The following is a 26,405-nucleotide window of genomic DNA, read 5'->3' on the forward strand; positions in this document are numbered from 1 at the left end:
TTAACTACGCCATGTGCACATATGGCTCCTAGTATAGTTGTTGTTTTTGCCCTAGTTTTAGGTACAACAACTACAGCCCTTTTTCCTTTTCTAGACCAAGCTACTGATCTCTTCATGTTAATATGAAACGCAGCTTCGTCTATGAAAACGCAATTGCTGAAATAATCCATATCAGTTTCAAGTATCTTTTTCACGCGGTGGTACCGCTCCTCAATTTTTTCAGGGCTATTTCTTTCTACTGAGTGGAAATGAGTTCGCTTAAGGGTGATATTGCATTTCTTTGTTACAAAATCATGAATTGCTGATTTTTTTTATTTCAAGGCCGGCGAATTGACTAGTGAGACCTTCTATCATTTCTTCCAATACAGAAGATGGCTTTTCGTCAATGAAATTGATCAAAAACTGTTTATGTTTCTCTGTAAGAACAGGAGGTCTACCAACTTTTCTACCACTTCCAGTTTGTCTCAGACTCATTTCTTCATCCCCAGCAAGCTCAGCTTTCTTTTTCCAAGTTTGTGAAGTACTTTGAGGCACTTTTATTTCCTCAGCAGCGGCACGTACACTCATCCCTTTCTCATAAATAAGGTAAAAAAAGTAGGTTTGGACCTCAGGCTTATAAGTTCGGTATGTTTTTTTATTTTTGTTGTTATCTTTTTTTTTCTTCGTCCTTCGTAACCACTTGTTCCTGATCCTGTTTAATCTTGGCAGGTTTTTCAGGTGGCTTCAAGTCCAACTACATGTCGTAATTAGTAACATCCTCAAGAGTATCTTCTAATTCATCAACTTCCATCTCAAGAACTGCAACTCGATCGCCTTCTTCATTGCGAAGGTTTCCTTTACCATCTTCATGTATAAATTGGTCCATTGTTAAAAAAAATTTTTCAAAAAATGAACGAGATTATTTCCTGCGATTAATCAATTTTAAAATGTTTTTTGGAAACTATTTTTTAATTTTTTCTGATGGTTTACTTTTTATTTTATTTTTTGTGAACGAATAATTTCCAGAAATAGTGTATGTCAATAAGCAAAAGTTGATGGTTTTTATTTTTTACGCTGTTTGAATACTCATAAAATTTAGATACTAAATAAAGGAATAATTTTATATTAATTTTACGCAAGGCCACCGCAGTTTTTTATTTCCAAAAATAATAATATAACCGCAGCAAGGCCAGTCATATCAAACTGAGGGAAAAAAAAATTATATCTGTCGTTTTATTTATAAATGAGTGGTGCACATTTATTTCATTTTATTTCATTTATCTCATTTTATATTTTTTATTATGCCATTATTCTCAAGTTACCCTTCTTTTCTTCCTTATTTTAATGAACTTCATGATAATAAATCTTTAGAGAAGCTAATTGAAGAACTCGGACAGAAAGATAATACTGATAAACCGGAAAGTTTACCAGATAAAAAGAGTCATCCTTTTATGGACGCCTTTCATAAAATGGCTAACATGACTTTGACTGATAATGGTGCTGTAACAAATCTTAGTACGCATAATCCTATTCTTGATTTATATTATAAAATTTCATCTTCTTCACCTTCGACATTAAAAACTATGTTGCAAGAGGCTTGGGATACAGATCCACTAACCACTATGCATATCATCTTCTATACCCGTTCAATACATCGTGGCAAGTCTCTTACATCACCTTTTTTTTATGCTTATTGTTGGTTGTTAATTCATCATCCTCGTACTGCCTTAGCTAATTTGCATATTTTGATTGACGGAACAATTCGAACAGATGCTAAACTACAAGCAAAGAAAAATGAAGAAAGAAAACAAAAACAAGCAAAAGCTGAGGGCTGGGACATTTTGGACGATGCTGAAGTAACAGAAGAAACGGATGAAGTGTTGCTACCTCGTCGAGATTTTAAGACACATGGATATTGGAAAGACCTTTGTACATTGTTAACCATTTATTGTCAAGATGAACTAGAAGGCCCCTCAAAGGATAACGATTTTCAATATCTTGCTCTTCATTGGCCACGTATATCTCCTAATATAGAAGCTCGTAAAGCTAAACGCGCCGCTAAGCGCTCAAAAAATGAAGCTGATGGAACGGAATCTATAAAAGACATGGAGGAAAATAAAAAAAAATGTGTTGAATATAACAAGATACAACAGGAACTTGCAAGTACAGCTCGATTAAACAAGCGTGTTTTACGAAATAAAAAAGTGTGTGACCTTTTAGAAAACGACAAAACTTATCGTGCACTACATTTCACTATAGCAAAATTATTTGCAGATCAAATGAAACAAGATATGGCACAGATAGAGATGAACAAAATTTCTATAGCGCTAAATAAATCAGGTAGTCAAAATCGTTATGCTCTGAGCAATAATGTAAGTTTGGCTGGTAAGTGGGCTCCCACACTCTGTGCCTCCCATGATAAACATACCTTCTTGGCCACTTCTATTGCCGAATTACTCTTTCCTCCTGAAGAGTATCAAGAAAAAGACGAAAGTCGAGTGCGGTATTTGAACAAAGTGAGAGATCTCTATCGAAAAGAATATTTGACTCCTCTCCGCAAGGTATTGGATTTGACTGAGCACTATATGGAGCCTGGTAAATGGGATGCTGTTGATTTCCGTCATATTCCTGCTGTCTGTCTTCAGAATAATATAGGTCTCTTTTTCAAACACTCCCCAGATACTGTTATCAACTATATGAATGAAGTAGCTAACGGTAAGAGGAAAGTAAGTGGCGCAACTCTTGGCCCTCATCAACTTGTATACCAAATTTATGAGAATAGAATTAACAAGAGACTTGATGAAGCCCTTCAGAATATACCAGAAGCTCTTGAAAAATTCAAAAATGCCAATAAAAATCTCATTAATGGGCAATGGAATACTTTAATTGAGTCAATTCGTGATACTGCTCTCCTTTCTACAACAGACAAAGATAGAAAGAATAAGAAAAAATTGATCTTAGTGAATGCCTGGTCATTTGTGATACCTCTGGGTCTATGTTTGCATATGTATGCCCTGATAAACCTGAAGAGAGGCCTATTTATGCCGCCATTGGTCTCTCACTCGTTGTCTCCAATCTTGCCAAGCCACCCTTCAATGGTGCAATGATTACTTTTTCAGATAATCCATCCCTTTTTGAAATTGATATCAGCAGACCTTTTGATGAACAAGTGGCGGCAGTTTTTGAACATTCAAGCGGCCTCAATACTGATATATGCAAGGTCTTTACTGATGTTCTTTTACCAATGGCCAAGAAGTACAATTTAGCTCCCAAAGACATGGTAAAACACCTATTTGTCTTTTCAGATATGGAGTTCGATGCTGCTCACAATGGTGTGGATACCTATATGACTACACAAGAGTTTATTCACAAGCAATATAAAGATGCTGGCTATGAAGTCCCTGAGGTCATTTGGTGGAATTTGAGCGGTATTAATGGACTGAGTACTACAACAAGGACAATTACACCGGTAACACAGGATGATACTGGCGTTTCTTTACTTTCTGGATTTTCAGCATCTATGTTAAAAACGTTTCTTGATGGTGACATCAACATTGAGGATGAAGAAAGCGAAAAGAATGATAATCCTGAGGAGCAAGAGGAAGGTGAAAAAAATAAACAAGAAGAAGATCCCAAGAAAGAAACACCTTTAGACTTTGTTATGAAAGCTGTTTATCATGAAAGTTTTAATGGAATAGTTGTTGTAGATTAAATGTATATAATTGTATATTTTATGTCTTTTGTTATTTTATTTTATTTTTTTAATTTGGAATAAAATATGATTTTCTAAAGAGGTTTATTTAAACAGTTAACTCTGGTAAAATTTTAGATAAAATTAAATCAATTAATAGATATAATAGATGCTTATTGATCTGCTTATTTTGTAATGGCTCAAGGGTATCATGAATATGGGTTTGAAGTTCATTCAAATCTTTAGTTTCGAATAAAACATTACGAATATTGTCTATGATAAAAAAAAAGATTAACAAAGGATACAAAAAATAAAAAGTTTATTATTATTTTACCTGGTATTGATATAGTTAATAAGCGTTCTGCTCTTACGCGCATTTGTTCTCTCTGTAATGGAGATGGTGGATCTGCCCTTTGAATAAATACACCATCAGGCCATAATAAATCACAACCTAACCGTAAATAAAATACAACATGATCTTCACTTAAAACATGTAACACAGTTTGTTCAAGAAATTTATCTATCAATAGTCCTCCACCGAATACACGAATTAAAGGCCAAAAAAACATGGCTAACATTTGCCATGCCCATCTTATAACTGGCCTTCTATTAATGCTAAAAGCAATAAATAAGAACCCCATAAGGGGCTCAATAAGCCGGATTTGTCGTGTTCTTTTTTTATGTTGATTAACCTGATGATAACGTTCCTGAGATTGCATCATAGTGGACACAAGACGATACCAAAACGTACGTATAGGTGTTAATAGCACTTGTAAAGTAATATATCCAAAAGAAAATTGTTTACGTGATTCTTGTTGATTTTTAATTTCTTCTTCTAACATGTCTTCATCTAAATTACTGTTTTTCGGCTCGTTTTTACGTTGTTCTTCTTGTAGTCGTTGCATCTGTTTTGTTAAACTCTCCCCATTTATTCCTTTTATTTCATGTTTGGAGTCCGCTTGATCAAAGTATTGATTACTATTTTTTATTTCCTCTTTTACTGCTAATGTTTGTCCATTTGTAAATGCACTAAAATATGTTTCTGCAAATTGTCCAGAAATTTCCAATTCGTCTAATAAACTTTCATACGAGCTAAGAAGCTGAAAAAAAAAACAACAACATTAAGTACGATATCTTTTTATATATATTTGTTTCGTTACTTTGCAAATAATCGTATGAATTATATAAGGATCTGCTAACGATTCAATTAAGTTGTATAAAACTAGATTCGATATAATTTCCCTAATCAAATGGCGTACACATTCACTATTATAGTCCTGAGGTCTTAATAATATCTTAAGAATCGATTCAGCTAAGGCAGAAAGATACTCTTTTTCTCTATTCTTAATAGGCTGTAAAGCAAAATGGGGTTGCATACCATGAAATAATTCGCTTATTGAATCACAACCACCTCCGTGATTCATGTAAAGTCGCTTTTTTGCTTTTCTATAATCATAATAATGTATAGATAATAATTTTGGAACATCAAGCAATATAAGTTCTGTCCAATCTACCTATAACGATCATCAATTATATAAATACATTAATAAATCAAAAACGAAAAAAGGGATTAAGCTATATATGCACCTATATAACTTTACTTCTTCACATAGTCTTTTTTCTAACTTTTGTACAAGTAAAGTCAATATTTCTAATATTTCAGCAGTCAATTCTTCGTCTGTTGTAATGAATCGATACCAAGGATGAATGAAATCTCGTAAAATTAGAGCAAAATAGGTATAAAGCTCCAAATCAATCGCTCTCGAGTGAGTAATAGCCTTGGGTGCACCGAGTCTCCTAGGATCTGTCTTTGGTAATGTAAGTAATTCTGGGAATAATATTCGAAGATGAATAGGTCTTAGTGAATTAATCTGATTCATATTTTCGTTGAATTTACAAAAAAGAAAAGAGAATTATATTTTGCTGGAAATAAATTTAATTATTACATTATATAAATATAACACGTGTGATTCCCTTTATTATAATGTTTAAGATATTTGCCCTGATTAAATTACCAATTAAAAAAAAATCCTTTAGAATCAAAGATAAAAACGAAAAATAAGTAAAGAAGTTAACAAGGAAAAAAAATAGCTATGATACTATTAGTGAATGAGTAAGGGAGGAGTGAATACCCGATCAGGGAAATATTAACCAAGCTGTGATAATAGTAAAAGAGAAAAGAGAGAATATTCCAAATGGTTTTAGGTACAGTGCTAACTGTGCCAAATGGCGGTTTTGCAAATTATATTGGCGGCTATTCAAAGGTTTAAATGACGGCTTTGCCAAACTCAAATGGCAGCTTTACTAAACTCATTTGGCGTTTTATTGTTTAGATGAATGAAAACAATTTATTTATAAGGCCACTTTAGATGGGCTGTCTTTCTGAACATTTGTCAAAGACACTAACAGAGTGTTGAATAATATTTCGAAGATAGTAGACGGGAACATTGTTACTGGCTTCCTTTATTCTAGTCCGTAAATCTTACTTATCCTCGAACTGGCTACGTCTTTGGACAATTACTAACTTAAAACTGAATCGAAAAGCCAAATTCAACTTCCCTCATATCAAAACCAATATATGAGTGTATCTTAAGTAATCATTTTATTATGCATAATGATATAAGTAATATCATTAAGTAACAGTTTTGGTTCCTTAATTCATATTCATATTATTAGTTGCTGTCTTTAATGATATATTTGTGCGATATTTCTTGCAAAATATCCAATAAAAATAATAAAAAGACAAAAGAAGTCGATGAGACCGGACAATTGTACTAAAATTAATCGTTTTATTTATGAATCTAAATTGATGGGGTATTTATAAGGATTGTTAAAGAGGCCTGACATAAGATGTGAATTAGAAAAGTGTTATAGATAATGAGTGTTAAAAGTTTTAATATTATTTGATAAAATGGATCAAGAAAGTTTCAAGAGAATTTAGATAAAGTTCCTTGAATAAATTTATGATCCACATGTTTAATCAAGAAACATGACGTTATAAGCCAGTTCATGACAATTTGATTGTATTGTACAAATGGTTGTAGATATATAGTTTGCATTATAATCTGTAGCAATTGAGTGATTTTTCGTTTTGTTTTTGAATATGTGCATGTTGTTTTGCAGAGAGATATACAACTTTGTCAACTGTAATCAACTCCATCGGATTCCCGTTCCTTTTCTTTATTTTACACGTGTATTCTGCTAGAGCTATCAAATCTTTGCTTCCCTTGTTTGCAACCAGTCTTTCTTTGATTGTGGAGAAGTCCTTTATTTGATTGCGGTATGACCAGTTCTTTAATGTTTGTGAAGCTTTGAACAGCTTCAAAATTATTTTGTATTGCTCATCCTTGAATATTTTTTGATGAGAAATGTGATTCAGAATAACCGATGTTAACATTATCAACGGGGTACTATTTCTGATATTTTGTGGATTTTCAGTGGCAAAGCCTTTTCCATAAAATCGACTACTGATGCAGGCCCATTCGAATGGTGATGACAGTTATGTCCAATTTCTTAGACTTCTTACTTGAAAGCGTGCTTTCACGCCATCAGCATGACAATTTACATATATGTTCTCGCTTGTAAAAGAGTCTCCGTCAACTGACTCCTTCAGCGGCACATTTGGCCCCAAAAAGGGTACAACATCATTCGACATATTGCTGCCACATATTCCACCAGTCAAAAGCATCTCAAACCTACCCCAAAAGATTGATAATTTAAACCAGGACTTTCCTTTCTCCGTCTTATTTTTCACCTTAGTGACAAGATTGCTTGGATACTTATCCAACAAAGCCGTTATGGCAGATTCGTCAATGTATAAATTATTTTTATAATAAACTTCAAACTGTGTTGCAAATATCCAGTTTTTCCGAAAAACAATAACTGCTTCCAGTAATTTGGGTGATATGATTTTCTTAATATTATCTTCTGCATCTTGTTTACTTTGTACTTCTTTCAATAGCATATCACTATTAATATTGCCCAATTGGTACATTTTCTTATCTATTATATCGGCCAAGGGAGCAGGGATAACTTCATTTTTAGTACAGCCTTTTTTTTTTCTTCCTTTTGTTCAAAATACAGTGATTTCAATTTCTTTACACTTTCCATCACTTCTCTGATAAGCGAAGGGGTTCTTCTTTTTTCTCTACTGTATGTATTGTAGTTGTTAATTCTTTTTACAACAATGCCTTTTTTAATATGAGAGCTGACTACTTGATTCATGACCGCATGGTTATGCTCGTCTTCAACAGACAAATCAAAAGATGAATTGTACAGTTTTGGAATACTAGATAGAAAAGAATAAGCGTTATTTGATGTAATTGGATCTGAGAACTTTACTATCAAACTTGCCAGATAGTAGAAACAATTTAATTGTGTATATAACGCACTGTAATCAATACAGTGGATGTACAGATGTATGCTGGCATTAATTATTGTAGTGTGGAAAAAGCTACCCAGTTGATCCATTAATACTAAATCAAACACTTCACCATTCTTAATATGTCTACACTTTTCAAACATTGATTTTGACGCGAGGGCTAAGTTGAGTTCGGCTTTTCGATTCAGTTTTGAGTTAATGATCATCAAAATATCATTTGGTAGATTATAGATATGCATCTTATTCAGTCGTGAGAGTGAGATAATCAAAAGATACAGTGACCCACAAAAGTGTGGAGTTTTAAGTAATTTATGCAAATTCGCGGTAACTAATCGTTTATTTATTAAGCAAAGTGCTATATGGTATGTACTAGCGGAAAGATAGAAGCCTCCTCTTTCTGATGAAACCCATAGCATATATGCACTATATGATGATTTTATTTCAAAAATCATGTTAAAAGCTACATGTATGCAAATAGTTTATTGAAAAATGAAATAAACAACGTACCTTTAATGTTTAGTACTTAATAGCAGCACCTTTTGCTTTTATTACTATTTCAACACGTCTTGGCATACTTTCTATGTGTTTTAAGCATATTTCTGTTGTGAATTTATTGTACCAATCATCAGCAACTCGCTCCCATAACTCATCCATGTTCTTTAGTGGTCTATCATAGGCAACAAGCTTGTACTTTCAAATAAGACCAAAGGTTTTCAGTTAGATTTAAATCAGGTGACTCTGATGGCCATTCAAGGACATTTACTTTATTTTTCTTGAACCAATTTTTTGTATATTTGGATGTATGCTTTGGATCATTGTCTTGTTGAAGGATTGCTTCTTTCTTACAAAGTCCATAACCCTTAAAAATATCATTCCCTTGACTATGTAAGTTCCAAGCAGCGTCCACTGTAGTGGTAAAATAACTAGTATAAAAAGATCGTGCAATCAATCTTCCAAGTAATGGGCTATTCTTCTTTGGTCTACCTTCTTTTACGTTAATCGCAACTTGATTTTCTTTGGCAATTTTGCTAATTTTCCTAGTTGACATGCCCATTGTCGTAGAAATATCTCTATAAGACTCCTTAGCATAAAGTTTTGCTAAAATATCCATCTTTTTATCGTAAGGAATTTGTCTAATTCTATTGTATATGATGATCTATGTGTTAATGGAAACGATGCACAAATGTTGTTCAGATTAGTTATGAATTTGAGGAAAAACCGATATCAAATAGGAAGTAAACCTTTTTCTTAATTCAATTATGATATTAAATAATTTAAAAAAATCATTATGCAGCGAGACGGCTAAATCGCATAAAAGGACATGATTTGTTGTCAAAATGAACATTCATGCATGTAAATGAGGCTATGAAGCTATAAAAATAATATCAATTTTGTCAATTTTTCATTAAAAATACTTTTATTAATGTATCTTTATTCATTTATGTTGTGCATTAAGGAAAGCTAAAAATTATAAATCATTGTCACATTTTTGTGAGTTACTGTAGATACATAACACCATAGCCCTTTTATGCCAAGGAGTAAATAACATGACACACTATAAATGTTACACGACCTCTTGGTATAGTCATTGAAACAGGAGTTGATGACTCAATCACTTCAATTTCAACTTTAAATACTCCCCCTAACTGTATTTAATTAAATATTGCTTACCCCTAAAAAAAACAACTTTTTTTTTCATTTTTCAAATATTTGCTTTCCACTGAAGACATTGAAGAGAAACATGTAAGTTGTTTTTGCAAACCATGCATGTACATGATGTTAATCTTTATTTTAGTTGTGGCACAGCAACGAAAATGCGTCGATTTTGATATATATGATATTATTTTTTTATTTGAAACATACATGCTGCATTAACAAAGACTCCACCAAGTAGCCGTAAGACCTCTTTCAAGAACTTCTAGTGGGAACGTCACCTACGTCACATCTCAAAGGTTCGCAGAATGTTTGAAGATGGGAAGTATGGAGGCAAAATTAGTAACGATGGCTTTTGTTGGTGGTATACGGGTTGAAATTCCCTGTGGCTACTTGTAGCTGCAAAAATGGGTGCCTTTCAATGTTCTACCTCCACGTGGTGCACCTGGCTTAAACTAAATGAACATTAATATAGTGCTAACAGTGTCAAATGGCTATTTGCTTATTTCATTTGGCATTGTTAGAAAGTGTTTTTTTTTTCATCTTCACTTCTATTGTGGCCAATCATGAACCTCTCAGACTGCTATTATATGTCTATAGTAGAATATTCAAATATGGATATTGTCCTTCTAAGTCTACAATCAGTTATTATCATTAAATCTAATATTACTCATACTACACATTCCGTCTATATGGAACAATAACATCTATCTCATATAAATACCTTGAATGTTTTTATTTAATAAAATGGTAACTTTAATTTTGGAGTATATAAACTTAAGATAAATCATATTGAAAATATCTATTGAAATGAGTAACGCCTTCTTTTACGAAAACGGTCAAGGCGACATTATTAATGAAGCTATGGACTGAGAAGAAGAGGCAGATCCTCACCAATTGGGGAATATATCAAACTATCTTACTTATCAAAATACACAACCTCCTGAAGATACTGATCTTGGCGAGAGAAAATTGGAAAAGCTGGCAGAAAAGTCAGAAAAAAAAATCTTATTGTTGGGCGACTGTAATGACGATCAAAAAGCTCTCTCTTTTTGTATTATCTTAAAACTAAGTTGTATAAAGCTAAACTTGCAGGTAGAATGACTGCTGTCGCTAAACGCACAGTACAAAACTGGGCTAAAAGGCTTAATGAGGGCCCTAGGTGGGATATTTACAAGAAGCAGATCAACAGAGTCAACAGAAAGAAAAGTCAGTTTCAAGAAGAGCACAAGAATTACATTCGAGAACTGTACGACAACAATCCTTTTTGTCACCACCAAAGACGTTGTTGATAACTTGACAAAAGTATTCGAAGGATTCAGTTTGAAGAGCACTGTCGTTGGATCCTTCATCTCAAATGAGTGCAACTTATCAATTAAGAGAACCACTCGTTATCCTATTGCAAGAAACAATGGCACAAAACTTGATCATCGCGTCAAATGGGTGCAAGACATGGCAAATTCAAATACAAGCTTTCTTCAGCAGGACTATGTTTTTTTTTGACGAAGCTGGATTTAATATTAATATGAGACCTGTTTATGCCCGTTCCGAGCGCGACACTCCAACTGTGATCACTACATCCACCACCCAAGTAGCAGTATTGCACACAATCTTGGGTGCAATTTGCACGAAGGGGGGTTGTAAATATAGATATAAGAGTACCTCAAAAGCTAAAGAAAGTTAAGGTAGCTGAAGGCTGCAAAAGAAAAACACCCAAGCTAAAAGATCCAGTACCCAGAGGAACTGTGACTGACCATTATTTGAGATTTGTATCTAATTACAATGAATTATATGGATGAGGTTCCTGAAATGAAAGGGTTTTTATCTGGTCATGGACAACGCGCCCATTCATGTCTCTGTTGAAATTAGAACAATGATTGAGAACAGAGGCTATCAATGCGTATATCTTCCATCTTATTTACCAGAGCTCAATCCTATTAAACAGTTCTGGGATATTGTAAAGAACAAATTAAAACGTAACCAGTTCGAGGATATGGAAGATTTACAGACTGGAATAAAGGAGACCTAAAACAATGTTCCCGTCTACTCTCTTTGAAATATTATTCAACACTCTGTCAGTGTCTTTGACAAATGTTCAGAAAAACAGCCCATCTAAAGTGGCCTTATAAATAAATTGTTTTCATTCATCTAAACAATAAAATGCCAAATAAAATAAGCAAAACTGCCATTTGCCACCGTTAGCATTGTATTTTAGTATCGATAATGCATTTGGAGACATTGGATAGTATGCTTCTGATTTAAGGCGTATTATTGATACTGATAAAACATGAGCTGAAAAAAGATGATCTGATATTATATCTTACAGCAAAATTTAGCCAACAAAGCGTTGTAAAAGTGTACAAATAGCCAAGACTAGATAATATAGTAGTTTGAATGAATTACAATAAAGTCAATAAATCGACAGAATTTATATAAGCAGCAACAGAGGGGGGAAGGATATACATTCTATTTATATAATGATTTATTAGTGAGGTTCTAAGGATAATAGACACTGTAATAATAGGTAGAGAAACGAAAAGGAACAAAAAAAAAATGCATCTAAGCACCAGTATGAAATAACAGCTCTTTCTAGAATAAATAAATCGAAGTCGACCCAATAAACTATGGTATAGTTGGATGCCGATAACCTTTCATCTTGATAATTTCTTATTTCCAGAATATATATATAAATAAAGAAAATGTAATGATATATAATCCTTAATGTATATACATATTCGTGAAATGGTTATAAGGAAGATCTTATTTAAATCCAGCAATTAGGTTAGTTTACTTCAAGAAGAATAGGAATTTATTATAAAAAGAACTTCAAGTGAATAATAGACAATGTATCATTAGATTAAAAAGAAAGAAACACAGCTTTAGTTTGTTTATAATTTGAAATTTTATTAACAATATACATAATCAAGTTTACTCCTCATCTGATGAATCAAATACAAGTGAACGTTTCTTTTTACGGGTTAATTCTGAATAATAATAAATAGAAGACTTAATAAAAAAAAATCATTTATCTTCTTTTTTATTATTTTCTTACCTGGTAACCAGTCCTTAGGACATGAATAGTCTACCAAATCACCAAGCTTTGCAATATTTGCTAATAATTTTCTGTCTCGTTTAAAGAATTCTATGTAAAAGGATAAATAAATAAATAAATATTTTTTGTAAAATGACTGTTGCAATTATTACCTGAACTTGACTTTTGACTCCACCAGGTATTTAATAAAGATAAAAGTGTTGTAATTGAAAATGACGATTGTACTTCCTCTTCTGATTCTATTTGATCTACAAGAGATATAATAAGATCTGAAAGGGAACTTAAAAATATAGTTGACAAATTATTTGCCCAATATTGCAACGAAGCAATTACAAACTGAACTTGTGATTGTGCAAGATTGTGTTCATCAGGAACGATTTGAATTATCGAGTATAATAAGGGTTTTGAAGGTGGCACGGATGATAAAATAGAAAATAATGAAGGTACAATTTCATTTTTAACTATAATTTTTTTTTAAAAAAGAAAAAGTTTAGTGTTACAAGAATAAAAGTGAGTTTATAAATACTTTACAGTTTGTTTTCAATACGTCAATAATTTGAGGCGTTTGGAAAAAATCTTCAATAGTTTGTTGCCTGCCTTGAAGTTCTGCTGCTAATAATTGCCAGCAACACATCATTTCATAGGTAGCTAAGGAAAATGACTCGACAAAGAAACTTTTATCTAATTTATCTCCAAAAATTTGTAAGGAACCATAATGTAAGCAAAATGTTATTTTGCCCATCTTAAAAAAAGAAATACATATTAGTTAAACTCTATTAAATAAATAAATATGTATATATATTGATTCTAATAACCTACAGTATCTGGTAATAGCATGAATAGTGTCAGTTTTAGAACTTCCAAGTTACCTAATGTAGCATCGGCAAAATAACGGTATAATAGAGGTATAAGATTATTAAATAGTATCACATTTTGCTCAGCTAACATCTGAAATTACAAACCAAACAGTTTCAATAAAAATATCAAAAAATAACTATTTCTTTTAGTACCTGTAAATCTCCTTTTAAATATTCCTTCAAGTATTCATTTTGATCAATTGTTGCCTTTTCAATATTATAAGCGTGCATAACATATGCTTTATAATTGTTTACTATTTTGGGAAACCAGTCTGCAATATTTGTTGAGTCAATGTCTTCATTTAGATCTATTTTACTAGAAAGAGAAACAGTAATATTAAAAAATAAAGAATTATGAATAAACTGTACTAGAAGCAGAGATCATAAACATTTGTATTTACTTTGCTATGAAGGACCACCATCGCATACCAATAATATGACGTCTGCTTTTCTTTTTTTGATTATGTGAAATATATCCTATTAACTGTATGATTTTATTTTTTAAGGCATCTGTATCACAGTCCTTCCAAAATGCTATCATAATCAAGTCAAAGACATCCTTTGTATCATCTGTTAAAACTGCATTTTCATCCTCTTTTTTTTCTAGTGAATTATTATTATTCGATAAATCTGCATGAGATAACATGTTAGCTGCTACTATATTACAAATATGAGTTCTAATTGCTAAGGCAAGTGATTCAGCGGGAATAGCCTATAATTAATATATTTAATATAAAGACTATTTATATATATATATATATGTATGTATGTATGTATGTATGTATGTATATACCATTCGCAAAAATACAGCCAATATTTCTTTTAAACTTCGTTTTGCAATGACAATTTGTAGTCGATATTCATCTTGATCATTTGCCTTTTGAGAAGCCCTAGCTGCACTACATGATTCTTTAAATCGTTTCAGAGAATCACCAAAGATCCAATATGATTGATTGGATTGAATTCCTTCTGTATCTTTATTTACTTCATCTTCTTCATCATCATATTCATTATCTTCTGTAGCAATTACTGATATTACCCCTTCCATCATATCTTGATTTGATTCGTCAGACTCTTTCACAGGTTGACTTGATTCTTCTTCTTCTTCTTTTTCTTCTTCTTCTTCTATATTGCTCATCTTTTCATCTTCTCTTTCACTCGTTTCAGCAGATTTATCTGATTCTCCATAAAGAAAAGCATCTACCTCATCATCATCTTTAATAACTGGAGCAGCTAACGAAGCTCTACGCGATAATGGTTGACTCTGCTTTTGTTGTATTAAATTATCATACTCATTATCACCTTCATCCGTTTTACCTTGCTTAATCACTTCTGTTGACTCTGTCTTTAGATAGCTTTTTTGAGGCATTGTTTCTAAGCTTGTAGATGGTGTAATTGAAGATAACATCGACACAGAAGCTGGTAAAGCAGGAATTTGTTGACGATGATCTTCGACCAGAAATTCTGAAAATAACGATTGCATATATCCTCTGGTAGTTGCATCTGTTTTGGGACATTTATAGATAGGAATTAAACTACGTATGACTCCTTTACTTAAGATAATTTGCATTCCACAAGCGACACATTGGACCATATAATCTTTCATTGGTGGAAAATATTTATCTACAGAATATTTGAGGAATTCCATAATTTCAGCAGTAATTAAAGGATATCGCTCCACAGATCTTTCCATTAATAACATGGCAGGCTCTACAAGAAAATAAAAAAAATTATTATTAATGTGTAGACAACTCTATATGACTTGACCATATACCAATAAACATAATATTTTCCGTAGGTGTAAAGAAAAGCCAATCAAAAATCAATGCTGTTTTAACGTTGGCAGCGACTGTTTTACTCTTTGTCGAGGGAAAAAAAAAAGATAAATACGATATAATAAAAACCATATTTATTATCATATTACCTTGATTGATCTCATCAAACTTCCAATAATAACATATCGAGGCACAATATCACTTTGAAGGATTTGATTAGAAGGATACCAACCAGCTACTAAATATCGAATTATATCCACATAAAATGGCTCTGACTCGGGTGTACTTAAAAATCTCTGTATAAACCAATTCAAATTTCTTTGATAATGGTTGATTCGAAGCTAATAAATAAATAAATTGTTAAAAAAAAAGATTATATACATATTCCCATTAAGCTTACATTTTGTACAATATAAAGTAATTTACATTCCATATCAGGAGTCAATCTGCATTTTAGGAATTCTTTGGGCGTAGAAGTTTTTAACATCGTGTCTATGCCTTTATATATACATACATAAACATGAATAACGTAATCTTTTAAAATGCATCTATTTGCTAACCTTTAAATCTTGGTGAAAGTTTCTGAGGATTATTTAATAAATCATTCCAAAATTGAGAAAATTCAGGTACTGATGATAAATCATGTAAAATTCGAATCAAATCTCTTCCTATAGGAACACATAACATCCACTAATATAATAAAAAAAAAATAATAATAATAATAATTAACATATAAAAATAATCTCAATTAGTATAGCTTAAAAAAAATACCTTTTCTCTCAACAAACTTATTACAAATTGAATCTCTTTTTGTTGAAGTGCAAGGAGTTGAACTGATCGACTATGATCAGTAATAACTCTTAAATAGGTATAAACAAAGGTTGCGATCACTTTGGGATTTATATCCAACCAGGATTTATGTAGTTCACATAGTTTTAAGATTTGATCACATAATAGTAAATTAGATTGACTGATATCTCCTCCACGAATTTGTCTCATTAAATATAAATAAAGAATATCAACATTTTTTACTGTCAAATTTGTTAATTCACTAATTAGCCAGAACATCTATTTAATATATGCATATTTGTATATATGTCAGTTGCGTATCTATCCAAGAACTTCAGACAAAAAAAAAGATTACTTTATCGTCTTTTCTCTTTTCGTTACCTGTTCTCGAACTTGTAGTCGTAATTGCTGGAATTTAACAGAAGTTACTAATACTTGAAGTTTATTGACAACAACTGAAAAATGATCTCGATTAACAAAACAGATATGTTGAAAATACTATATTACAAAATACAAATAAGAGTTACAGTTAAACATCTACTTATAAAAGTAATTACCATACGTCCATTAGGTGACTCCGTTAATGCACCATAGAGTAATGCACTTATCATATCATTATATTCTTTTTTATTTTGTGAAGACTTATCCTGAAGATAATTATGAAGTTCAATTTCAGACTTATTTTTAATGGCTTCACAATGTCTCGCGTAAAGTTTTGCTAATTCCTGAATATAAAGTTAATTATGTAAATGCTGTTCAACATTATTTATAATTACTGTGTCAAATTCATCATGGTCTATCGAATCGAAATCATATAACCTTGAACGAGGCTCATTTTCCAATTCCATATTTTATATGAATATGTATATAATATAAATATATAAGGGATAATTATGTATCTTAACTTATGCATCTCTCCCGCAAAATAAAGGTATCATGCCAACATAAGCCACTTAAACCTACGTGCGACTGCTAAACCCAAAATTTTATATTCCTCTTCTTCTTCTTCAAAAATTAAGCATCTCTGTTCTCTTTAATTTCTTGTTAGCAATGCAACTTTTTGTCAAGTCTCTTGCCGGCAACACCCTCGCTTTTGAGGTTGCCCCTACCACTTCAGTTGAAAATGTAAAGGCCATGATTGCCGCTCGCGAAGGTACCGATATGTAATAAAAATAAGACACATTCTTGATGATTGTTTTTGTTTTGACTTTTATATAATACATATATAAATGTATATATTTATATAAAGGTATTGATGCCGAATATCAATGTCTTTCTTTTGCCGGTAAGTCTCTTCAAAACTCTCAAGCTCTCGTTCTTTATGGTGTTCAAGATAATTCTACTCTTCACCTTAACGCTGAACTTCTCGGTGGTGGTAAGAAGAGAAAGAAGAAGACTTACACTACCCCCAAGAAGATTAAGCACAAGCGCACTAAGGTTAAGTTGGCTATTCTCAAGTACTATAAGGTTGATGAGTCTGGTAAGATCACTCGTCTTCGTCGTGAATGCCCTAACGCTACCTGTGGTGCTGGTGTCTTCATGGCTAAGCACAAAGATCGTCAATATTGTGGCAAGTGTCACTTAACTTATGTTTTCCAAAAGGTAACTATTATTCTATTCTTACAGCATCAAACATGTACTTAATCATTTTTTTTTTATTTTGTATACTAGGAACAACAAGCTTAAGTTTTCTTTTTGTGAAGAAGAAAAAAAACAGTTGTAATTACTAGCAATAAATAAAGTTAATATTATGTTTACTTCATTTTATTTCATGTAAGAGAAGTGATATAATAAGGGTAAAATCATACTTGAATGGACTACAACGATTTATACATCTAATTTATTCCGCTCATTTATATGTAAATGTTCGTTACATATTATGATGAAGATTTAGAATGTCCTACATTCATAAAGTTAGCATTGTATCTTTTTTGACAAAAAAAAAAGAATCTTGCTATACCTTTATTATAAACTGGTTGACGTTCATATGCATTTGGACTAACCTCTCGAGGATTTCTTCTTTTCTTTTTTTTCTTTTGTTCATGATTATGATTACAATTTCTATGAGAAAGTCTATTTGGTCTATCATTTTCACTATTGCTACTGGAATCACTATCACTATCACTACTACTACTGCTGCTACTACTTTCATCAGAAGATTCTCCAACAGCATGCGGTTTATGATATATACAACAAACTAAATAATAACAAGTTATATATAATACTAAAATAATAATAATAATAATAAAGGTGTAATATTTACTTTTTGATTTCTTTTTGTTTAAATGTTCATTGTCAATTACACTTTCGTCCCATTGAATTACTCTTCGACCTCTTGCATTCATATCTCCAGTTAATCGTAGCACACCAACTTCTTCTCCTTCATCCGATGTATTCATACTTTCCTCACTTGGGCTTTGTATATCTGTTTCGTTTACTGTAAGAGTTCTCGACCCATGTCCCGTTGTAGGGGTCTCTTCTCTCATTCTTGTAAAAGTTCTTGGATGTGTTGTGTTTGCCATAATTAAGTTACAAAAAGAAATGAATTCATTTTTTTCTTCTATGAACGAAAAAAAAAAAAAAAAAAAAAAAAAAAGGATTTTAATATCCGATTAGCTCTTCATTGAAACAGTTCAGAATGTATTGTATAGCAGAAAAAAAAAAGGGGGGTCTTATAGGCAAAAAAAAAAAATGAAAATAAACAGGATAAAGAACTAGAAAATAAATATTATTATTAGGATAAATAATGTCGATGTAAGAATAGAGAATTCTTATATATCGACCTTTACTGATACACTACGATACAAAATAAATCCATTCGTCCATTGCATATTTTAGGTTGCTGTCTGTTATGCTTAGTTAGATTATGTAAAAAGAAAATAAAAACAAGTTATTAGTAGTAATAGTATTATAGAAAGAATGACCATATGATTGATTTAAAAAGAAAATGACAAAGCACAAAGCAAATAAGCTCTATTCTTGTGAGAAGATAGGCTTATAACATTTAAGCCCTTTTTTACGATTTAAGGGTGTATTTACTTTATTTGAAAACTCTGTCTAACAATTTCCATTTAGAATTGTGTGACATATATAGCTTCTTTTCTTCATATTTTAAAATTAAATTTTCGTCGATAGTCCCAAAGGTAGAAAAAAAAAAGATACAGCATAAATTTACAGAATCCCCCCTTTTTTTTTACTAGTTTGTTTCAAATGTTGGGTTAAATATGGCATTGTTATGGGGTATGTGACCAGAATTTATATCGAAGGCTTTGCTCAAAACAGAAGGTGGGCTTATGATAATTTAAAAAACAGGGTATACTAGTACTGAATCTAAAGCCATGAAACACATGTGATATAAAGACAGACACAATGCAAGGCCATCTAAACTCTTTTCAATACATTGATGATGTATGTATATAATCTATATAACAAAAAAGGGGGGGCTATGAAAAGAAATGAGTGTTAAAATGTAAGAATGATTATAAATAATGTATTCGATATAGGCATATCAATCAATCATCTTTCTGTTAAAGCTATCAGTCTATCTAGTATAGCATAGGTACTTTTTAAGGTTATTTTTCATACAATCGCATTTTCTTGATACTTCTTATGAGTAAGATAAATTTTAGCTGTATGCAAAACAAATAAAATGTCAATTTCTGTGACTTTCAATATCGCATATCCAAATTGGGTAAATAAAGGCTGCCTTTTTTTTTATTATTTAATAAAAAGAAGATGGTTATAAAATGAATCTTCAAGATAAAGTAAAGTAAATTCGAGCAATTAATAATATTAAAATAAAAAATTCTAATTTAATATTTAGCTTAAAGATATTGAAACCAAATCAGTTGGATTTCCATCTTCAAATGTAGCTTTGTCACAGAGAATTTACACTGATCTCGTTTTAGCCAAAAAATGGAGACATGTTGAATATAAACCAGCAAAAGAATTAGCAACATGCGTCTTTTTAGCTTATGAGCCAGGAAATATGAATGTAAATAATAAAAAAATTGACAGGTAAAAGAGAAAGATTTCAAACATCCATTACTTTTCCTTAGGAACAGCTGATTGTTTTGCCCATCTCACAAGACAAAACAAAGCTAACGATTGACCGGTTTGTGTTATTTCTAAAAGAAGAAAGAGAGACAGACAGACAGAGAGAATTAATTTATTAATTTATACAGCATTACAGAAATATTTGACAAGTTGAACAAGAGTTATATTATCGATTCTCCTATTGAGTATGCTATACAACATAAACAGATATATGTTCTGATTACTCTTTCAAGTGATGCTTATACATTTATCTAATAGGAAATTAACATTAGCGATTTATTATTCTGATTCAACTGTTCTCTATTATCATTTGAGCAAAGGGCTTGCAAAGAAAAAAGAGTAATAGTTTCGGATAATGTACTACATGCTCAACGGAGTTATTCAATTATAGATTCTACCTTTTATCAGTTAAAAAAAAAAATACCTAGAATAAGTTAAAGATATTCACATCTACTTATTCTATTCTTGCATTTTTAAATAAAATACATATAAAAAAAACTTTTAAACCGATACTAGCTGCTCAAAAATCGGTTGTTAGTCGGATAAGGATATGATGTAATGCTTTTAAAATAAAGCCTTTTTTTTTTTTTTTTTCTATTAGATAGTAATTATAGGGTACCTTACAAGAAGGCTGAAAATTAACATTTATGGGCTGTAGGACAACCAAGCCAAAGGAATAAATAAATGAATAAATAAATGAATAAAATGAACATATATAAAAGGGACATGAAGTTTGATTACAAAAGTAAGTTTTATTATCGTCTTATATCCATAAATGCCACCTACACCTTCAGTGCAGAATATATCTGTAATAAGCAATAATGTATGTACAACTGCTGAATGCTTAGCTGCAAGTAGTTTCATCAAACAATATGTCAATCTTGATATAGATCCTTGTTCTGATTTTTTTCAATATACATGTATGTATTATTTCATATCTAACTCAATATTATTATTATTATTATTATACCATATTAATACATTTAAATTATAGGTGACAGTTGGTTAAAATCTCCTGCAATTCAAAATAAGACAACTGGTAATATACTGATAGTAAAAGCAGTTAAACAATGAAACTAAATATATACTTTTTTTAATATATATGAATATACGTATATGTATATAAATATAAATATATAGCTTATAACAAATTAGCTGATATTGAGATACAGGGAAGAGAGAAAATAACTAAAATACTTGACGGAACTTATGAAGATATCTCCAAGAATTTAAAAACCAATAGTGATGGATTCAACTTGGTTGAACAGGCAGATATCGATAAATCTAATTTTCAATTCTTAAAAGATTATTATGAAGTCTGTTTAAATCTCCAGCCTATCATCTCTCAATCTATTGCCCCACTCTATGCTGATATTGCCCATATTCAGAATGATTTGTTTCCTGTCGTCTTGGAAGGCAATGCGTCTCTTAATGAACCCACTTTTAAAAGAATCTAGCCTTAATCATGGCTCATTTTACTCGTGAGGGAATTCCCTTCTTTTTTAACCCTGTAACACAAATTGATATCTTTAATCATGAATATGATATTCCTGTCATCAATTTAGCTGATCTTAATGTGGACATGAACCTTGGTGAATTATTGACTACCTATATAAGTTCTACTTTGCAATATCCCAAAAATGATACTACACATGCTCAGTTTTTACTTCAAGAGAGTCAGAAGACAAATATTTCATTTTGGACACCCGAAGAAATTGATACTGCAGTGATTAACTTTAGGAATTTCGAAGAAAAGTTGATGAACGCTACAGAAAAGTACTGTATTTAGTATATAATAGTAATAATAATAATAATAATGATTAACCTTTCCTTTTTTATTATTATATTAGGATGACGGCCACTACAACAGAAGAAACGCGTGTAACAGTGGGTGATATACAAAATGTCACTACTGCAATCGATTGGGTCACCTACTTGGATACTCTTGTCATGCCGGGTTATGCTAGTCCCAACTCTGCCATTTATGCTGATATCAGCTTTACTCATGAAGTAGATCAAGTTATTCAATCTTCTTCGCCTGAAACAATACAGCAATTCTTCATCATTCGTTATATCATTCATAAAATCACTAATGGTTATGTCAATTTTTATCGTCCTGCTTCAACGACTACTGCTACTACTAGACATAATGAAACAGTAAATGCAAGAAACTCTTTGGTCAATGATAAAATCTTTAAAAGAATTGACAAAGAAAAAAGAGCACCTGATTCCTCTACAGCTTCTTCAAATGATGCTCGAAAAATTTACTGTGCTGACCAAATCAGTAGAACTTTCCCTCATTTAGTAGGTCGCTTCTACACTTTGGAAACTTTTGGCGCATCTCAAGAAAAATTAGCAGTTGAAAATTTTATCAATAACTTGAAAGAGGTATGGTTGAATCATTTGCCTGGAACAAGCTGGTTTGATCCTCAATCAAAAGCTAGAGCTATTGAAAAGGTACAATAATAATAATAGCATATTATAGTGTGTAAAGATGATTCACTTATACATATATATATATATATACATAGATCAATATGATAAGTCAAACTGTTGGCTACAACACAATTTTACAAGACTGGACTAATCCATCTGCCCTTAAAGCGTATTACTCTTCAGCTAATAATAATGTAGACAAGACTAGTTACTATAATTCGAAAACGGCTAGTACTATTTGGAAGACAAATCAGACCTGGAAGTCTCTAACTGAAAAAAATCCTAGAAATAGATGGCTCCCTAGCAATTATCCACAACAAGTAAATGCCTTTTACAATGGTATTCTTAATAGTGTCTTTATTCCCGTTGGTATTTTGCAACAAGGCTTCTATGATGCAACATTTCCAATGTATTTGAACTATGGAGGATTAGGCACTGTTATAGGTCATGAACTCACTGTAAGTATATATATATATATATGCTGTATTCCATATGATAAACTTACTTTATGCTAATATACAAAAATAAAATATATATCTAGCATTCTCTTGATAGTGAAGGACGACATTATAATGAGACTGGTTATAGAGAAGAGTGGTGGGCTCCATCTTCTGTAGCTGAATTCGAATCTCGTTCACAATGCTTTGCTAATCAATATTCAAAAGAATATTTTATAGATGGAGAAACGAATAAAAAAGTTTATATTGATGGAAACGTAAGTTATTATTATTGTTGTTGTTATTAGATTATACAATTTATTTTTTTTTACATATTATATAGTTAACTTTACCTGAAAATATTGCTGACAATGGTGGTGTCTCTCTTGCTTTACTTGCATATAAGCAGCACATAGAAAAACTTGGAAAGCAAGAATTACTTTTACCTGGACTCGAAAGTTTAACACAAGAACAGTTACTCTTGATTGGTTATGGTATTTCAAGATGTGAACATATGCCTTCTAATTTAGCAGGCTGGGATGTATGTATAGATAACACATGTATTTTATATGTTTATATATAAATATATATGTATACATATTTATATATTTACTAATCATATATAATATAGAGAACGGATACTCATGCACCATGGAAAGTTCGTGTCAATCTCTCTTTAAGAAATAACGCTGAATTTGCAAATATATTTAATTGCCCCGTCGGTAGTCCAATGAACCCAAAAGAAGAAAAGTGTACATTATGGTGAAAAGCGAGAAAAAGAAAATATAATAAAAACTGTATATTATAAATATGTATTTTTCTTTTTTTGATCTTGTAAAATAAATAAAAAAATATGTATAAATATTTCATTAATGTTAAAAATGATACAATTTAACGTATTTTGTAAGACATATCGTAAATGGAATCTAATTTTACATTTATAAAATAGAGAGTCGGCAGTACCTCGTATTTACTACAAATGAGTTTATTTATTATATATTCCGTTACATTTAGATGAAAGATAGTAAAAATTAACGCTGGAAATCAGTAACTGGACTATTTTGCATTATAGTGTTATAGATTTTATAGATTCGCTCCATGTTTTCCATACAAAAATAACAGATATTGTGTCATACTTTTTTTTTTGCTGTAAATATTCTGAAGTTAAGTTTAGTAAACACATCGATTGAAAGTCTATCTAATAAATTGTTTATTTTTTTTCTTATTCTTTTCCTAATTGAATAACTGAACCAAATCCTTATTTATGAAATAAAGCAATCAGGGAGTTAAGAGAAATGCATCATTAACTTCATTGATCACTTTTTCAAGTATATCTGCTGGAGCTGTTGTAAACAGAGTAGAAGGATATATAAAACTAAACCATTTTGGGTGTAATAATATATGACAGCATCCTACATTTTGAATACTAAAACGAGAGCTTGCTAACATATAGGTGCCCTGTACATCAGGATATGGACTTGGACCTGCCTCACTTAAAATCTATTTTTTATATAACAGGATTAAATATATGTATTTTATAAACTAATTGCTACTCTATCTATTCTTACTGGGAATCCAGATGCAGGGTCCATTATATCTGCCCACATACCAATTGATTCTATTCTCTTAACAACTAATTTTCCCCACTCAACAAACTTCATTAAATATTTATATATGCATATTTAGTAGTTTTTCTTTTTTTTTTTTTCTTTTTTTCCTTTTCATATTATAATAGAAACTAGCTTACTATTTCAAGCTTAATATCTCTTTCCTCATTCGCTTCTTTTGTGAGTCCAACCATATCAAACTTACATTTCTGTATAATAGGCACTACAAGTAGCTCTTTTTTTTCCTTCAATGAAGGAAATATAGTATCGAAATCTCTTAAAAAGCGTGAAGAAGGTTTATATACAGAATATTCAAAGAGGGAATCTTTAAATTCAAAAGTAATTGGTTCTATTAAACATTCTGCTGTTTTCTTTTTTTCTAATGTTGTTGATTGTTGAATCGCATGTACCATGTTCATCAAGTTAATAAATAAATAAATAAAAGAAAAAAGTGGAGTTTGGGTTTTATGTTTAACCTTAAAATTAGACGATTTCAATTTTTCTATTGGATGATCTGCAATTTAAACTAAACGCTTTAACTTTTTTGCGATTAAAGAAGAATTTTATTTAAAAAATGACCAATGAGCACATAGCATTTTTATATGCTGTTTTGCCCTGATCAGATCGCTATGGAAAAAAAGGAAAGAAAAACCCTTTTGGGATAAAAGGGAAAATGTTAAAGTGTATGTAAAAGTGACGATAATTAATTATTGGAAAATCGTTGTTGTATTGAAAGAAGATGATGGTCAGAGGATTCAGGGATTTGAGAGTGAAGCTAGATAGTCCATCTCCAAGCAGAATTGCACATATAGAAGGCCAGCGTATGAGCCAGGCATCAATTGATTTTCTCACTTTCTTAGTATAAAATGTTGATGGTAATAGATTCAAGAGATAAGAGAGTGGATCTTCAATAGATTTGGGGCATCTGAAGGCGGTTATGCATATGCAAACAAGAAAAACTATGTGAGCGTGTGAAGAGTTCATTTGGATGGAATGGGCAGGCTTCGGGTTTACCATGATGTAACCAGCCAAGTCGCCATCGCACGCAACAAAACCGTTCACTTCTTGTCATTGGTATCGTAAGAATAGGGTCGATAATTAGATTATTACGGCAATGGGATAAAAGTTTTGAATATTTTTCTTGTAGTTTTGAGTGGTAGCTGTCAAGTAGGAATTGTCTTCGTCTGAAAACTCTTACAGTGTTTCGCGTTTGAAAATACAAAAATATGGAACTTCAAAAAAAAAAAAAAAAAAAAAAAAAAAAAAAAAAAACTAACGTTGAGTAAAAGAATTTTATGCTAAATAAAATGAATGAACGGGCAGTAAATTTCTCGGCTGTTTGATAAAATGATTTAGTCACCAATACAAACATTATATATACCAGTAATAAAAAATACTATTTGGTATCTAATGTGTTGGCTACTCCATATCCTACTTATTTTTTTTTTAGGCTTGTATAAAAAAAAGCTTAGTATGCTTTGGCATTTCTTAGTCTTCTTTTCTTAAGGAAAAGGAGATAAATTGTCCAACCACCAAGCGATTGCTATAATTTATTTTTATTTATTTTTTTTTCCTTTTATTTGAAAAGTATTTCCCACTATGAACGATCTCATATTTTATCATTACATTCCCACTTCTAGCGATTTTTTTGTGTGATCGACCAGAGTGAATTGAACAGGAAGATCACTTAGA

The 26,405-nt window shown here is 31.3% G+C and overlaps 11 protein-coding genes across 11 annotated transcripts; 5 read left to right on the forward strand and 6 right to left on the reverse strand.

The window, feature by feature from the left end:
• Nucleotides 1–1,209: 1,209 nt before the first annotated feature.
• BX663DRAFT_502100 (uncharacterized protein) lies at nt 1,210–3,791 on the forward strand. Its single transcript, XM_051526555.1, has 2 exons — nt 1,210–2,877; nt 2,925–3,791. The coding sequence occupies exons 1-2, from the start codon at nt 1,281–1,283 to the stop codon at nt 3,689–3,691; spliced, it is 2,364 nt and encodes a 787-aa protein (XP_051385186.1). The 5' UTR covers nt 1,210–1,280; the 3' UTR covers nt 3,692–3,791.
• On the reverse strand, nt 3,760–5,709 carry BX663DRAFT_502102 (PXA domain-containing protein). The gene is made up of 5 exons (XM_051526556.1): nt 5,679–5,709; nt 5,272–5,593; nt 4,831–5,184; nt 4,005–4,770; nt 3,760–3,943 (listed from the first exon to the last, which is right to left on the reverse strand). The coding sequence occupies exons 2-5, from the start codon at nt 5,548–5,550 to the stop codon at nt 3,780–3,782; spliced, it is 1,563 nt and encodes a 520-aa protein (XP_051385187.1). The 5' UTR covers nt 5,551–5,593; nt 5,679–5,709; the 3' UTR covers nt 3,760–3,779.
• A 443-nt stretch (nt 5,710–6,152) lies between these two features.
• On the reverse strand, nt 6,153–8,626 carry BX663DRAFT_541422 (uncharacterized protein; the record flags this gene model as incomplete). The annotated part of the gene is made up of 5 exons (XM_051530778.1): nt 8,559–8,626; nt 7,822–8,474; nt 7,197–7,735; nt 6,860–6,989; nt 6,153–6,229 (listed from the first exon to the last, which is right to left on the reverse strand). Exons 2-5 carry the CDS (start codon nt 8,465–8,467, stop codon nt 6,153–6,155), a joined length of 1,392 nt encoding a protein of 463 aa, XP_051385188.1. The 5' UTR covers nt 8,468–8,474; nt 8,559–8,626.
• A 1,982-nt stretch (nt 8,627–10,608) lies between these two features.
• BX663DRAFT_314212 (uncharacterized protein) lies at nt 10,609–11,371 on the forward strand. The gene has a single exon (XM_051522074.1). It carries the CDS (start codon nt 10,854–10,856, stop codon nt 11,205–11,207), a length of 354 nt encoding a protein of 117 aa, XP_051385189.1. The 5' UTR covers nt 10,609–10,853; the 3' UTR covers nt 11,208–11,371.
• Nucleotides 11,372–14,079: 2,708 nt separating this feature from the next.
• On the reverse strand, nt 14,080–17,064 carry BX663DRAFT_314291 (protein-domain-containing protein). Its single transcript, XM_051522075.1, has 10 exons — nt 16,954–17,064; nt 16,735–16,902; nt 16,559–16,675; nt 16,160–16,456; nt 15,949–16,078; nt 15,789–15,886; nt 15,538–15,729; nt 15,388–15,472; nt 14,407–15,323; nt 14,080–14,352 (listed from the first exon to the last, which is right to left on the reverse strand). Exons 1-10 carry the CDS (start codon nt 17,023–17,025, stop codon nt 14,341–14,343), a joined length of 2,088 nt encoding a protein of 695 aa, XP_051385190.1. The 5' UTR covers nt 17,026–17,064; the 3' UTR covers nt 14,080–14,340.
• Nucleotides 17,065–17,190: 126 nt separating this feature from the next.
• Nucleotides 17,191–17,948, forward strand: BX663DRAFT_559406 (ribosomal protein S27a-domain-containing protein). The gene is made up of 3 exons (XM_051531850.1): nt 17,191–17,330; nt 17,427–17,779; nt 17,849–17,948. The coding sequence occupies exons 1-3, from the start codon at nt 17,228–17,230 to the stop codon at nt 17,861–17,863; spliced, it is 471 nt and encodes a 156-aa protein (XP_051385191.1). The 5' UTR covers nt 17,191–17,227; the 3' UTR covers nt 17,864–17,948.
• A 1-nt stretch (nt 17,949) lies between these two features.
• BX663DRAFT_502114 (phosphatase inhibitor-domain-containing protein) lies at nt 17,950–18,754 on the reverse strand. The gene is made up of 3 exons (XM_051526557.1): nt 18,441–18,754; nt 18,138–18,374; nt 17,950–18,077 (listed from the first exon to the last, which is right to left on the reverse strand). The coding sequence occupies exons 1-3, from the start codon at nt 18,697–18,699 to the stop codon at nt 18,055–18,057; spliced, it is 519 nt and encodes a 172-aa protein (XP_051385192.1). The 5' UTR covers nt 18,700–18,754; the 3' UTR covers nt 17,950–18,054.
• Nucleotides 18,755–19,844: 1,090 nt separating this feature from the next.
• BX663DRAFT_502116 (Sen15 protein-domain-containing protein) lies at nt 19,845–20,731 on the forward strand. Its single transcript, XM_051526558.1, has 5 exons — nt 19,845–19,941; nt 20,001–20,171; nt 20,236–20,291; nt 20,362–20,418; nt 20,492–20,731. Exons 1-5 carry the CDS (start codon nt 19,924–19,926, stop codon nt 20,574–20,576), a joined length of 387 nt encoding a protein of 128 aa, XP_051385193.1. The 5' UTR covers nt 19,845–19,923; the 3' UTR covers nt 20,577–20,731.
• Nucleotides 20,732–20,978: 247 nt separating this feature from the next.
• On the forward strand, nt 20,979–23,969 carry BX663DRAFT_502120 (uncharacterized protein). The gene is made up of 9 exons (XM_051526559.1): nt 20,979–21,153; nt 21,228–21,272; nt 21,374–21,639; nt 21,684–22,009; nt 22,084–22,690; nt 22,765–23,127; nt 23,211–23,384; nt 23,450–23,647; nt 23,738–23,969. The coding sequence occupies exons 1-9, from the start codon at nt 21,009–21,011 to the stop codon at nt 23,870–23,872; spliced, it is 2,259 nt and encodes a 752-aa protein (XP_051385194.1). The 5' UTR covers nt 20,979–21,008; the 3' UTR covers nt 23,873–23,969.
• A 57-nt stretch (nt 23,970–24,026) lies between these two features.
• Nucleotides 24,027–25,140, reverse strand: BX663DRAFT_502124 (methylmalonic aciduria and homocystinuria type D protein). The gene is made up of 3 exons (XM_051526560.1): nt 24,854–25,140; nt 24,675–24,761; nt 24,027–24,606 (listed from the first exon to the last, which is right to left on the reverse strand). Exons 1-3 carry the CDS (start codon nt 25,130–25,132, stop codon nt 24,385–24,387), a joined length of 588 nt encoding a protein of 195 aa, XP_051385195.1. The 5' UTR covers nt 25,133–25,140; the 3' UTR covers nt 24,027–24,384.
• A 480-nt stretch (nt 25,141–25,620) lies between these two features.
• Nucleotides 25,621–25,896, reverse strand: BX663DRAFT_430577 (uncharacterized protein; the record flags this gene model as incomplete). The annotated part of the gene is made up of 1 exon (XM_051522807.1): nt 25,621–25,896. A coding segment is annotated over one exon (276 nt), but the record flags the coding sequence as incomplete, so codon positions are not given.
• Between the last annotated feature and the right edge of the window lie 509 nt (nt 25,897–26,405).

The sequence above is a fragment of the Cokeromyces recurvatus genome, assembly GCF_025118155.1.
Source record: "Cokeromyces recurvatus strain NRRL 2243 chromosome Unknown BX663scaffold_6, whole genome shotgun sequence".
NCBI lineage: Eukaryota > Fungi > Mucoromycota > Mucoromycetes > Mucorales > Mucoraceae > Cokeromyces > Cokeromyces recurvatus.

Bases quoted from the DNA above. Each gene is read 5' to 3' on its own strand.
- BX663DRAFT_502100 (XM_051526555.1), top strand. From the start codon at position 1,281: ATGCCATTATTCTCAAGTTACCCTTCTTTTCTTCCTTATTTTAATGAA. The intron at 2,878-2,924 runs GTGATACTGCTC...AGAAAGAATAAG, and splicing joins TACTTTAATTGAGTCAATTC to AAAAAATTGATCTTAGTGAA.
- BX663DRAFT_502102 (XM_051526556.1), bottom strand. From the start codon at position 5,550: ATGAATCAGATTAATTCACTAAGACCTATTCATCTTCGAATATTATTC. The intron at 5,185-5,271 runs GTAAAGTTATAT...TGATCGTTATAG, and splicing joins AAAAAAGACTATGTGAAGAA to GTAGATTGGACAGAACTTAT. The intron at 3,944-4,004 runs GTAAAATAATAA...TTTTTATCATAG, and splicing joins ATTAACTATATCAATACCAG to ACAATATTCGTAATGTTTTA.
- BX663DRAFT_314212 (XM_051522074.1), top strand. From the start codon at position 10,854: ATGAGGGCCCTAGGTGGGATATTTACAAGAAGCAGATCAACAGAGTCA.
- BX663DRAFT_314291 (XM_051522075.1), bottom strand. From the start codon at position 17,025: ATGGAATTGGAAAATGAGCCTCGTTCAAGGTTATATGATTTCGATTCG. The intron at 16,079-16,159 runs GTATTTTTTTTA...TTATTATATTAG, and splicing joins TAAGTTTGTTGAGAGAAAAG to TGGATGTTATGTGTTCCTAT. The intron at 15,473-15,537 runs GTAATATGATAA...CCCTCGACAAAG, and splicing joins GTTTGATGAGATCAATCAAG to AGTAAAACAGTCGCTGCCAA.
- BX663DRAFT_559406 (XM_051531850.1), top strand. From the start codon at position 17,228: ATGCAACTTTTTGTCAAGTCTCTTGCCGGCAACACCCTCGCTTTTGAG. The intron at 17,331-17,426 runs GTACCGATATGT...ATTTATATAAAG, and splicing joins CATGATTGCCGCTCGCGAAG to GTATTGATGCCGAATATCAA.
- BX663DRAFT_502114 (XM_051526557.1), bottom strand. From the start codon at position 18,699: ATGGCAAACACAACACATCCAAGAACTTTTACAAGAATGAGAGAAGAG. The intron at 18,375-18,440 runs GTAAATATTACA...GTTATTATTTAG, and splicing joins AAACAAAAAGAAATCAAAAA to TTTGTTGTATATATCATAAA. The intron at 18,078-18,137 runs GTATAGCAAGAT...TTATGAATGTAG, and splicing joins TCAACCAGTTTATAATAAAG to GACATTCTAAATCTTCATCA.
- BX663DRAFT_502116 (XM_051526558.1), top strand. The intron at 20,172-20,235 runs GTAAATAATAAA...ACTTTTCCTTAG, and splicing joins ATGAGCCAGGAAATATGAAT to GAACAGCTGATTGTTTTGCC. The intron at 20,292-20,361 runs GTTTGTGTTATT...TAATTTATACAG, and splicing joins ACAAAGCTAACGATTGACCG to CATTACAGAAATATTTGACA.
- BX663DRAFT_502120 (XM_051526559.1), top strand. From the start codon at position 21,009: ATGCCACCTACACCTTCAGTGCAGAATATATCTGTAATAAGCAATAAT. The intron at 21,273-21,373 runs GTAATATACTGA...ATAAATATATAG, and splicing joins AATTCAAAATAAGACAACTG to CTTATAACAAATTAGCTGAT. The intron at 23,385-23,449 runs GTAAGTTATTAT...CATATTATATAG, and splicing joins AAGTTTATATTGATGGAAAC to TTAACTTTACCTGAAAATAT.
- BX663DRAFT_502124 (XM_051526560.1), bottom strand. From the start codon at position 25,132: ATGAACATGGTACATGCGATTCAACAATCAACAACATTAGAAAAAAAG. The intron at 24,762-24,853 runs GTAAGCTAGTTT...TATTTAATGAAG, and splicing joins GAGATATTAAGCTTGAAATA to TTTGTTGAGTGGGGAAAATT. The intron at 24,607-24,674 runs GTAAGAATAGAT...TATAAAAAATAG, and splicing joins ACCCTGCATCTGGATTCCCA to ATTTTAAGTGAGGCAGGTCC.